Genomic DNA, 13,617 nt, shown 5'->3' with positions numbered 1-13,617 from the left:
TAGCCCCCACCCCACCCTCACTTTGAACTGTAAAAAGTGTGTCAGTAGGTTACGTTGGGCTTGTTCACTTTGCATGGTCCGGTGCCCGGGTGAGAGGAGTCTTTTTTTAAATTCCAGACCATTCCATTGGTCCTTAAGCGAAATCGCCGGTCCTTAAGCGAAATCGCCAGTCCCCCGGGGAACCGGGCCATGCTAAACTAACTTGCCCATTGACACCAGCGCTAGGCTAGGGAAGGAGGAGCCGCTGTAATGGGTCACGTGGTAGCATAGCAGTTTGAGTCGAGAGCTCTAATCGAAACAGTCATTCAACGAATCTCTCTGGCAGAGGATAACTTTCTACTCCTTGCTATCGTTTCCTTCAAGAAAATACATATTTTTATGCTATAGCTATACATATGCTTAGGCCTATCTTTAGCCTACAGAAAAAAACATCAGACGGACAGCTTTTTGGAGCGCTCTACGGGAAAAAAAAAGATACGGAATTACGAACGTTCGATTCATTCTGAAGCGAAAAAATTGGCTACAATCTTTGGTTTGATTCGGGGCGTTTTTATAAACAAAACGAATACATTTGAATTTATGTGATTAGTTTTGACATATGGTTGTAGTCAAATATCACGGTGCGAAATAAGTCTGATTGGCAACAGTAGCTGTTGCGCTATAGATGTAATCTACGGAACTAGTAGGCCTAAATGCGTTTGCCGACWATTTTTTTGAATGCTTCAATTCATTGATCTGTAGTATCAACCAGCGACTGAAAAAATTGCTGAAAACAAGCTAACACGTCATCAGACTTCAGGTTGCAAGAAGGGGATTTCATTCCGAGGACATGGAATCTACAAAAGCAGGTAAAATCATTTTATGCTCAATACATTTATAAAGATCTATTTGTAGGCCTATAGCATATTTTAGTGTCTAAACAATAACTGTTTGTGACATTGCATCTTGATAGTATTTCATTTGTTTTTTGTGACCTAGATGATTGTTACAACTTCAAGTCTACTTGTCAGTATCGTGATTTTAAAGTGTTGCGTGATGTTCTGAATCAAAACATAAGTAAATGGTTTGCAATAACCTGCTCATTAATGTCCGATCTTTCTTACTGTAATCAGCCTTAATTCAAACTGGGTTAAAGTTGGTTAGGAGTGCCAGTGAGTGTATTATTTCAGAATCAATAGGCTGGGACAGTGTTGCAGGTTCCTTTTCTCACATGGACCTGTCGCTAGCCATGTGCGACTGTGTATACGCTCTCTCTGATTGGTTGAGGAGCGCTGTGATGTATAAACGTCTGTCTTTAAACGCTCCCCTTGCGCTCTCTGGTTGGTGAAGAAGCGATGTGACGTTAACATTGCATAATTCTGCCAAAGATCCTGCCCTGCGAGCTGGTGTAGATACACGTGAAACTGCATGCAGTTATAGGGCTGCAGCAATGTAAACTGACCCAGTTTTCATAGTTTGTTGGTGATGATGAAGTTTTTCATATAGTGATTGGCCAACATGTGCATATAGTTTACATATGGTTATTTTGCAAAGAACCAAACGGCGTTCCATAGTTTTCTACCACTGGGTATTTCGAGAATGCCTGTTCCACGTGGGAGTGCGTTCCAAAAAGGAACGTCATCAGTGAGTCAAGTAAATTATAGTTGATCATTCGGCCAAGAATTTCACAACCTAGTCAACTATCCATTATGTAAGTGACTCTTATATGGGATTGCTATGGTTTTTATGCTTTATGAACGGTGAAAAACTGGGGTAAAGTTGGTTTTATATTCGGACACTCAACAGACATTAGCCAAAAGCCATTTAAAATGGTAAAAATCAATAACTAATTCATTGATTGTCACAGAAACATAAAAATAGATATGGTTTATTCTATAAATATCTAGCATACTTTTACAACCTTTGCTTTTAATAAAACATCCAGTTTTGATTTGATGGAAATATGTCATCTTTCAAATGCAATTTAAAGCTGTATAAATCAATAACTAATTCACCGTTTGTCACAATCATCAAACTAGATATGATTTATTCTATAAATGTCGAGCATACTTTTACAACCTTTTTTAAATACAAATTCCAGTTTTGATTTGATAGAAATACATACAATCTATAAAATGCCATTTAAAGTGGTATAAATCAATAACCTTTTCATTGATTATGACAAACATCAAACTAGGTAGGATTTATTCTATAAATGTCTGGTATAAAACCTTCGCTTTGAGTACAAATTCCAGTTTTGATTTGATAGAAATACATAAAAGCTCAAATATTGCATTTAAAGATGAAGAAATCAATAACTAATTCAGTGATTGTCGCAGAAAAAAGTTAAACTATGCATTTATTTGCAATAACTTTAAAGAAATGTTAATTTCAAGTACAAATTAGTTATTGATTTAATTAAACAGTTTTAAATAGCATTTTATATATTATTTATTTCTATCAAGTCAACTGGAATTTTACCTCAAAACAAAGGTTGTAAAGGTATGCTAGACATTTATAGAATATATCATACATAGTTTGATGTTTCTGTGACAAACAGTGATTTAGTTATTGATTTTTAAATGGCTTTTGGCGAATGTCCGAATMTGTTAATATAAAACCAACTTTACCTCGGTTGTTTAAAATAGGGCAGTTGTGCCTTCTGAGATTTGTTTTAGAATTTTGCCTAAACTTCTTCTGTAATGCAATTCGATCAACAAGAACATGCAGACGACCAACTCATGYACACATCACATTAGGTTATACTTCCATTAGACCACATAACATTTGGCAGGCATTAATCGCAATCCGCCCATGTTGGCCCTGCCTCTTGATTGAATGATGATGAGCTTCCATCTTGAGCCGTGTGTGTTCAAACAAATCACATTTTATTGGTCACATACACATGGTTAGCAGATGTTATTGCGAGTGTAGTGAAATGCTTGTGCTTCTAGTTCCGACAGTGCAGCAATATCTAACAATTGCAGTGTAGCCAGGCTATTCTCCACACACCCTGCTGACAATATGTAACAGGAGCTTTATCTAACCAGAATGGAGGGAGAGAAACCAGGTCAGCCTGACCTGAAAAAAGGGGAATAAAAAAATWAAGCTGTCTGACTGGGCGGGTGCTCGGACTCTCTTCCTGGCTCAGAGCTACTAGCACCAGGGAATTATGGGTAGGCACTAGGCTACGAATATAAAACAGCCTCTTTATGCTATGGTTCAATCAGGATCAGATTTGGTTTCCATAGGAGAAACATGTGACATCAGTGTCACTTGATTGCTACATGTGAATCAGGGAAACTGAGTGCTTGTAAACTGGAGGCTGTTAATGGTAGTTTGGAGTGGGGCGGTTCTGATAGTTGTATTGAATAGGGGCAGCGGTATTTTATAGATGGAATAATTCAATGCTAAGAATAGTTTTGGACTGTACAATTTCCAGATCCTTCGGTCTGCAAAAATGTTCAGAAACAACATTTATTCAAATTCCTTTCAAACACTCACTCTATTTATAAGATCGTGTAAATGCATTGTTCTTTGTGTAACTTGAACCTCCGCTACCCCAGTAGGCAACCCTATCCATAGAGATTTAATTCTGTCAAACTATTAGCCTAATCGTCATGTCTTTCTCTCCACTAGGGGGTGTAATAGCCTACATCAGCTCCTCTAGCCCTGAGTCATGTCATAGTGACTCAAATGACTGCAGCTACAACTCCTCCCACAGCTGTCGCCAGGGCAACGTAGTGAACAAGCCCCTAAACATGGCAGGCCTCACCCTCCCGCTGGCCCACACTATCYCAAAGACCGGACGCTCGACCTCCACTGCAAAATGCGACATTACTAGTGAGTGGTTTCTCTGCTGTGTAATAACTTGAATGTCTATTCAATTACTATTTGCTTACATCATTTGTGGATGAATACAGTCTATTCAATTTTTTAGAGGTACTTCCTCACTGGGTGCTGATGAGATGTTTTTGCAGAAATCAACGGCCTGGTGCTGCTGTGTAAGGTGTGCGGAGACATTGCATCTGGATTCCACTATGGGGTTCATGCCTGTGAGGGCTGCAAGGTGAGAACACACACACACACCTAATCAATGTTGCATCATGTTGTTCCTCAATATCATAGTTACGTGAGAGAGAGGGCGTGGTGACATAATGGTATGGTAGCCTAACTGGGTCAAATCATCATTGCAGCCATCCTCATCGAACCCATACAGCTTTATGTAGTTCTGCCTTATTTTTACCCACAGCCCCTAACTCTTTCCTCTCTTAATGACCTAGTTCTGCTGTCAGAGCACTGGGACAAGCAAAAGTCTCCCTGCCATCCCCTCCTCTAGCAGATCTAGATACTTTTTCTAACCTCTCTAGAATATAACCAAATTATGATAAATGCAATATTACGTATTGGATCACAAAAAAATACAGCTTTTAAAAATGGTCTGATGGTGAAGTGGATATACTCGGTTTTCATATCCAAAAGGGAAAAAATAATCTTGCTACAATACATTTTAATATAATTTTTTWWTTTTATTTTTACCTTTATTTAACTAGGCATGTCAGTTAAGAACAAATTCTTATTTTCAATGACGGCCTAGAACGATAGATTTTTACCTTGTCAGCGGGGATTCGATCTTGCAACCTTTTGGTTACTAGTACGACGTTCTAACCACTAGGCTACCCTGCCGCCCCAAGTTAGCAAAAATAGATAAGATCTTGCTACCGTGGAAAGGAAAATACCTGTTTATTTGTGGAAAAATCACCCTTATTAACTCTTTAGTCATATGCCAGTTMACCTATTTGCTTATGGCCTTACTTACACCTAGAGAATTGTTTTTCAAATTATATGACGAAAATATATTCCATTTTATTTGGAACGGCAAGCCAGACTAAATTAAACTGGCCTATTTATATAATGAATATGAATTCGGAGGGCAGAAATTATTAAAGCATTAGACCTCTCACTAAAGGCTTCAGTCATACAAAAGTTCTACTTAAATCCGAACTGGTTCTCTAGCAGATTAGTATGAATGTCTCACCCCATGTTCAAGAATGGCCCTTTTCCCTTTATTCTGATTACAACATCTCACTTTCGGTTATTTGAAAATGAAATCATCTCCAAAATATTGTTTTTTWAAAAACAAGCCATAGAAAGTTGGTAGACATTTCTGCCGAAGTCATAAAATGTCTATCTAGTAATTTGTTATGCTAACAAGCTAGTAAGAGGTTGCATAGCAAGAGCATCAACTTCCGGTAGACAGGCGAAGCGCTAGTACGCTCAACTGAAATGATCGTTTGTTTACAGTACACTAAAATTAACTAATAGTATGTAGTATATACTTATTAAGTATGTATTATACAGTATGTTAGTATGGGTATTTTAACACAGTTATAGTCAATTGATCAATAATATAATAATACTCTTAGCAAAAATGTTTATCTTTAATTTACAATCTGTAGAAGAGAAAGGTTCAGAACTTTTGTGAAACATCACAGCACAGTTGAAAAATATATGGCAAATATAAATCAAAATGTGATGTTCCTCAGAGATAGATGGGAGGGGCTGAGTGGAGCTGAAGGATGGGACTAAAAACAAACAATATATAACTATTGTAAAATATACTGTGTCTGTAAAATGTGTATAGTATGTATAAGCTAAAAGTAGAAGCTTAAGTGTTGTTTTCCATTAGTTWACTCCTATTAGGGGTGGTAGGGTTTGGGGYAAATAATAAAGGAAAATATATATAAAAAATAAATTATTTATTTACAAAATAATAAATATGGGGGATTGGAAATGATGCAGACAATTACATTGATCTAAGCCACAACCAATCTGCAATATTAAAGCTGATCTACCCACTAAAAAAATACATTAACTCCCCTTCTACCTCCTAAAGCCGAGAGGCGTCATGCACCCTAATACACTCTGTTTTAGGGCGCTCATTTTTCTATGGCCAAATTTAATATAAAATAATTAATTATTCATATAAATAATATCTTCTAGATTTCAGCATACAAATGGACAAAGTGCAAAACCCCCCAACACGGATGTAACTCTAGAAAAAGACCCACTTATAAAACATTTTTGAAAACTCTGACTTCCCAGTGTGTCCGTCTGTCTGTCTCTAGGGTTTCTTCCGTCGGAGCATCCAGCAGAACATCCAGTATAAGAAGTGCCTGAAGAACGAGAGCTGTGCCATCATGAGGATCAACAGGAACCGCTGCCAGCAGTGTCGCTTCAAGAAGTGTCTGCTGGTCGGCATGTCCAAGGACTGTATGTTTCTATTACCTTATATAACTACATCCCCTCTCCAGTTACAATAATACATGGTGTATTACCGTTATTGTGGGTTGTCATGGGTTAGATAAATATATGATTGAGAAAGAAGTAGATGAAGAAAAGAGTCGGTTTGTTAATTTCAAACAGGGATGTACAGTATTTGATAATCCATAGACAAGCATATATTTTGTCAAGGACCCTTTCTAAATGTTCTCTCCTCCTTAGCTGTGCGTTTCGGCCGCATCCCAAAACGTGAGAAGCAGCGCATGCTGCTAGAGATGCAGAGTGCCGTGAACAACATGATGAACAACAGCCAGCTACACAGCCAGTTCCACTGCAACACACCCTTCCCCCTGGCCAATCAGCTTCAGTCGCCAGCCTGCCCCGTGGAGCCCCGCCCCCAATATGTTGATTCTGGCCTAGGCTCCGTCCCCTCCTCCTCCACCTTTCCCGCCACTTCCCCCGGGTCCAACCAATCTGAGGAGACCAGCTCTGACCGCGACCCTGCGGTCACCAAGAATAAAAGCCCCAGCCCTAACTCCGTGTCTCCGTCGAGTGCTTCAGACTGTGGGTCAGAGGAGGTGATTGGCTCGGTGACCCGGGTCCACCAGGAGACCTTCATGTACAACCAGGAGCAAGGTAGACCCTCCCCCCAGTCCCAGGCCTACGCCCAGCTGACCTCCCCGGGGGCGGAGCAACATGTCAGTGACACTGGAAAGAGGATAGACGAGAGGAACCGGAACCAGCAGGAGGCCGGGAACCAGCAGATTAAGAACCAGAACCARCAAAATGACCTGGCCTCATTCACAGCCACTCAGGCCCATTACCAGGCTCAGGAGAGGCKCACCAACACTGGGCCTCAGGGCCCTGACAGCCACCATCGCCAGGAGGACCACTGCCCCTACAGCAGAGGCAGACTGCCCACCAGCTCCCCTAGTGGCCACTGCCCATCCTACGCCCACCATGGCCTGAGAGGAGGCAACAACAGCACTAGCCAGGCCAACTCCAATTCCCATGGAGGATTCAGTGAACTACTGTGGAACATGGGCAACAGGATGCATCTGGTGAGTCCAAGATAGACAGATGGAGAAGGAGTGTATGATATATTATAGTTAATTTAATATACATGTTATGATTTGTCATATAATGATCAACTACATTTATATAACACTTTATTCTCAAAGCACTTGAGAAATAATTGAAGTCTAAGAGTCGATCCCTGTGGAACACCACAGTTGATCTCTAGAGGGGGCGTGTTCACACCTTTAGATTGGGTTAACATAACACATTGTATTTGGGGTACTCGCCTTATCTACCATTTAATAAGTATGTGAATGATATGTCGTTTATGCCTCCTAACCCAAGTCCTTCTTTCCCTTCTCATCTCTCTCTGTCCTCAGCTGTGTCCCATGAACACGTCTCCCCATGTGAACCCCCATAAGTCAGGCCATGGGATCTGGGAGGAGTTCAGCCACAGTTTCACCCCAGCTGTCAGGGAGGTGGTGGAATTTGCCAAGCGGATCCCAGGCTTCAGAGACCTCTCCCAACATGACCAGGTCAGCCTGCTCAAGGCTGGTACCTTTGAGGTAAAGACCACTCTCAGAACACTCACTTGTATTAACCTTTTATTGTATTCTCTTCTCTTCTCTACCCCTTATCCATTGTCTCACGTGTATGTGAATGAAAACAGTAGAAAAACCGAACCGATAAGGCCATCATTGAAATGCAGTTGATCCACCCAGACTCACCTAGCGTCTGCAGTCACTTCACCCAGACTTACCTAGCGTCTGCAGTCACTTCACCCAGACTTACCTAGCGTCTGCGAGTCCACTTCACCAGACTTACCTAGCGTCTGCAGTCACTTCACCCAGACTTACCTAGCGTCTGGCGTCACTTCACCCAGACTTACCAGCGTCTGCAGTCACTTCAACCCAGACGTTCACTAGCGTCTGCAGTCACTTACCCAGACTTACCTAGCGTCTGGCAGTCACTTCACCCAGACTTATACCCAGCGTCTGCAGTCACTTCACCCAGACTTATCCCAGCCGTCTTGCATCACTTCACCGCAGAACCTTACCCAGCGTCTGCAGTCACTTCACCCAGACTTAACCAGCGTCTGCAGTCACTTCACCCAGCTACCAGGCTGCAGTCACTTCACCCAGACTTACCCAGGTCTGCAGTCACTTCACCCAGACTTACCCAGCGTCTGCAGTCACTTCACCCAGACTTATCCCAGCGTCTGCAGTCACTTCACCCAGACTTATCCCAGCGTCTGCAGTCACTTCACCAGACTTATCCCACGCGTCTGCAGTCACTTCACCCAGACTTATCCCAGCGTCTGCAGTCACTTCACCCAGACTTAAGACCCGCGTCTTGCAGTCACTTCACCCAGACTTAACCCAGCCGTCTGCAGTCACTTCACCCAGACTTATCCCAGCGTCTGCAGTCACTTCACCCAGACTTATCCCAGCGTCTGCAGTCACTTCACCCAGACTTATCCCAGTGTCTGCAGTCACTTCACCCAGACTTATCCCAGTGTCTGCTGTCACTTCACCAGGTGCTAGTGGTGCGCTTTGCGTCCCTGTTTGACGTGAAAGATCGCACAGTGACGTTTCTGGGTGGTAACAAGTACAGCGTGGAGACGTTACAAGCCATGGGCGCCGGCGACTTCCTGACCTCCATGATGGACTTCAGCGACAAGCTGATGGGGCTCGGCCTCAGCGAGGAGGAAATGAGCCTGTTCACCGCTGTCGTCCTCATCTCTGCCGGTAGGCTCACGAACTGTGACCTTGTGACCCCACTCACAGGATTCGCACTTCCTGTCCCTTTATATAGACTTTCTTATAGGTCCCATAGAAACTGACTTAATACTGTGAGTTGTTATGGTACTGTAGGGCTTCCTACCAAGAGAGTAGTGTAGCTATCTATGTTTGTTGMGTTGGAAAGCATGCATTGTATTATAGTGAGTGTTTCCTTACTTACTAACATATTCTATCCATATCAGTTGGTCGAGCTTCATGTCATAGAGACATACAGGATGCATGGTGATCAGAGAAAAGTATAGGAACCAAGTCTAATAACGTTCTACTGTGGTTTTTGTCTTCTAGATCGCTCAGGGATTGAAAACGTAAACTCTGTGGAGGCTCTTCAGGAGACTCTGATCCGGCACCTGAGGGGCCTCATCACTAAGAACCACCCTAACGAGTCGGCCATATTCACCAAGCTGCTCCTCAGACTGCCCGACCTCCGCTCCCTCAATAACATGCACTCTGAGCAGCTGCTGGCCTTCAAGGTCCATCCCTAGACCAGAACTAAGGTCAGAACCTGGGGTGTATTCATTAGGCACCAAATGGAAGAACATTTACTGAAATGAGGTAATACCTGAACRTGTCCAATAAGAAATGCTTGTCGTTGTCGTCGTCCCACCCCCCATTGCAAAACCTTTTGCTAAGGTGTACCCTAATGAATATGACCATGGACACTGGGCCTGAGGCCTGTGGCTGTGGACCACAAAGCCCATTTATCCACCCACTCTGACACACCTCGACCAGCTACCCCAATGAACTATGAACCCTGACCTCCCAAGAGAACCCTCTTATTCTGCCACTCACTTCACGTGATCTTTTTCCTTCACAAACAAGTTGAACTAGTGGGCAAATGTGTCACGGTTACAGGGGAGGGGAAAGGCTTAAGACTTAAAAGTTATCGTACTGTGAAGCTAAAAGGTCTTTATTGTTGAAGTAATAACCATGAACGCAAACGTTCAGACGCAAGCAGAAGATGGATGTGTAATATTTCTTTGTCTTGTTTCTGTGTGTGCAGGACACGTTTGCGACTGTACAACCCTTCTTAGAGAATAACCTTTTAACATTGTGTAGATGTGCAATATGATATGTGACTGACTATTTAGATTTTTTGTTTAGCTTTTCTACAGCAGGCTCCCCAATCCTGTTCCCGAAGAGCTAACATCCTGTAGGTTTTAACTCCACCGCTGTTCCCGGAGAGATACCCTCCTGTAGGTTTTTWTWTTTTWATTAATTGAACCTTTATTTAACTAGTCAAGTCAGTTAAGAACAWWTTCTTATTTACAATGACGGCCTACACCGGCCAAATCCGGACGACGCTGGGCCAATTGTGCGCCGCCCTATGGGACTCCCAATCTCGGCCGGTTGTGATACAGCCTGGATTCGATCTACAGGTGTCTAGTGACACCTCTAGCACTGAGATGCAGTGCCTTAGACCGCTGCGCCACTCCAACCCTGTTCCTGGAGAGATACCCTCCTGTAGGTTTTAACTCCAACCCTGTTCCCGGAGAGATACCCTCCTGTAGGTTTAAACTCCAACCCTGTTCCCGGAGAGATACCCTCCTGTAGGTTTTAACTCCAACCCTGTTCCCGGAGAGATACCCTCCTGTAGGTTTTAACTCCAACCATGTTCCCGGAGAGATACCCTCCTGTAGGTTTTTGCTCCAACCCTGTTCCCGGAGAGATACCCTCCTGTAGATTTTTGCTCCAACCCTGTTCCCGGAGAGATACCCTCCTGTAGGTTTTTGCTCCAACCCTTGTCTAGCACACTTGATTCTAGCAATTAGCTGGTTGATAAACTGAATCAGGTTAGGTCCAACTGGGGTTGGAACCTACAGGAAGCTAGTTCTCCAGGAACAGGATTAGAGCCCCGCTCTACACCTTGGGTGTATGTTTGTGGTTTATTTAGGCAGACTAATCCAAAAGGATGTTGTGCTTACTGCCTAAAGAGAGGGTGATTCTAAAGGGGGTTAGGGCTAGTTAAACTCAACCCCTCTAGTTCAAAGTAAACTGACAATGACAATGAATGACCACAGAGAAGTGTTAAGTCTCCTTTCTAAACTGTTTTGAGACAAGGGGAATGTGGTAAAAGCATAGATGGACCTATGTAATCAGGGTAAACGCTGCTACTTCACGTCTGTCTCGGTGTGGCCTTAGCTAGTCACCTGAGGAAGAGCTTTGATTGAATGTCTTTATTTGTTGTTGAGAGGAATCTCTCTTATTTCAAGCTTACAGTTTGAGTTGTTGGTGCAGCAGTTGTATGTGTGTATATCACAGACAGTTGGTGGCACCTTAATTGGGGAGGATGGGCTTGTGGTAAAGGTTGGAATGGCCATGTGTTTGATGCCATTCCATTCGCTCCTGCTTGGAAAACTCCTGTTCCGGACATTATTATGATCCGCCCTCCCCTCAGCAACATCCTTTGGTGTATATGTTTGGCATGCTATCATTTTCCAGAGGGGGTTATGTTGTAAATCATGACATGTTCTTGTAGGTAATGATTTTGGGTTATGAACTAACTGAAGTCCATCATTGACAGACATGGTCCCATCACTTAATCATTAAAGTGTATTGTGATAGACCTCCCATTTGAAGAATAGGGGAGCAAACAGACAGGAAGTCAAATACATCGAGGTTATTCGAACTGCCAAAGGTTAACGTTGCTAACCTATCAACACATCTCCACTTGGAGACATTTTTGTTGTTTATTTCCATGTCAAAAGGAGACATTTTTTATTTTAAACTTGTTATACCCATTTCCTATTTTTCGTTTTGGTGCAAATTGTTAAATCAAAACATGCGGTTTGATTTTACAGGTGAAAAGTGTACTTTGATTGCTAATTATGCATTTAATTTCACTGTAAAAATGTTTTGTGCGCACATACTTGATATCGTGTCTTAGAAGCCCATTCAGGCTGGTCACCAATTGGTGTACGACATGGAGTTGTTTTTATTTCTATCATTACACATAAACACATGTAGGCAGACTTGTGTCATGTTGCTGTAGGGTCGGTGGTTGTGAGAAGGGAGAGAAACATTGTAGGAATGTTTTTGTCATTCAGTTGGACTCTTATACCACTGTCTCAAATGTTTCAACAGAGGACCACTGAACTTGAATACTGATGCTTTTGTCCTCTACCGTACTTTTCAAATCTGTACACACAGACTACAGATATAGTCATGAAGTAATGTAAATAGGTGGATTCTATTCAAATACAGTATGATTGTAAATAACAGCAAGAGTCTGCATGGCCTGTAATCAATTGACTTGCAGGAATTCCCGTTATTAGGTTGATTGATTTCTGACCGCGAGTTTCTCTTCTACCAACTCGCCTGCTCTTCATCTTCTGTTCTGTCAATCATGTATGCATCGTTTCATCGCTGCCCTGCCCTGTGGTCTGTCGGTCTGTTTTCTCCTCTCTGAAAGCATTGCCATATATATATATATATATGTGTATGTATGTATATATATATATACATACATACACATACATATAGACCTATATAAAAAAAAAATATGAATATTTGTTGTCATTCTTTTGCAGTGGATTTCTCTCCACAGTTCAAGAATGATCAGGAAACTTTAAGAACCAATAACATAAGCAACATTTACTCAGGTTAAATCTCACTGCTATTTAGAAATCAACTGGACAAGCGTGAGTCCTTCACAGATCCAGTTCCATTGACTTTCACTTGAAGACCTTGATTCCTAGAAGTTCTATTCAGGACACACACACTCAACCATTATTTAATTGAAAAARAGTTTGGGGTTTGGCCACAATCAGCAGTGAGAGAAAGACATTACTGGAAACATGAAGAGATACTGTAGCCTGTTTACATACACTTATGTTGGAGTCATTAACTAGTTTTTCAACCACTCCAAATTTCTTGTTAACAAACTAGTTTTGTTAGGACATCTACTTTGTGCAWGACACAAGTCATTTTTCCAACAATTGTTTACAGGCAGATTATTTCACTTATAATTCCCTATCACAATTCCAGTGGGTCAGAAGTTTATATACACTAAGTTGACTGAGCCTTTAAACAGCTTGGAAAATTCCAGGAAGTTATGTAATGGCTTTAGAAGCTTCTGATAGGCTAATTGACATAATTTGAGGTGTACCTGTGGATGTATTTCAAGGCCTACCTTCAAACTCTTAGGAAAATCAGGCAAGACCTCAGAAAAAATTGTAGACGTCCACAAGTCTGGTTCATCCTTGGGAGCAATTTTCAAACGCCTGACGGTACCATGTTCATTTGTACAAACACCATGGGACCACGCAGCCGTCATACCGCTCAGGAAGGAGATGTGTTCTGTCATCAGCAAACTTAAACTTTGATTTGACTCCAACACCATCATTATTTGTCACGTGCGCCCAATACAACAGGTGTCGACCTTACAGTGTGATGCTTACTTACAGGCTCTAACCAATAGTGCAAAAAAMATGTTTGGTGAACAATAGGTAAGTAAAGAAATAAAACAGTAAAAAGACATGCTATATACAGTAGCGAGGCTACATACAGACACCGCTTAGTCAGGCTGATTGAGGTAGTA

General features: G+C 42.0%; 1 protein-coding gene across 1 annotated transcript; it reads left to right on the top strand.

The window, feature by feature from the left end:
* Positions 1 to 278: 278 nt before the first annotated feature.
* Positions 279 to 12,514, top strand: LOC111955013 (nuclear receptor subfamily 1 group D member 2). The gene is made up of 8 exons (XM_023975029.2): positions 279 to 848; positions 3,619 to 3,822; positions 3,960 to 4,048; positions 6,108 to 6,252; positions 6,484 to 7,322; positions 7,659 to 7,844; positions 8,816 to 9,026; positions 9,366 to 12,514. Exons 1-8 carry the CDS (start codon positions 830 to 832, stop codon positions 9,560 to 9,562), a joined length of 1,890 nt encoding a protein of 629 aa, XP_023830797.1. The 5' UTR covers positions 279 to 829; the 3' UTR covers positions 9,563 to 12,514.
* Positions 12,515 to 13,617: the final 1,103 nt, after the last annotated feature.

Source organism: Salvelinus sp. IW2-2015, linkage group LG30 (assembly GCF_002910315.2).
Source record: "Salvelinus sp. IW2-2015 linkage group LG30, ASM291031v2, whole genome shotgun sequence".
Classification (NCBI taxonomy): Eukaryota; Metazoa; Chordata; class Actinopteri; order Salmoniformes; family Salmonidae; genus Salvelinus; species Salvelinus sp. IW2-2015.
This window is presented reverse-complemented; position numbering and strand designations above follow the sequence as displayed.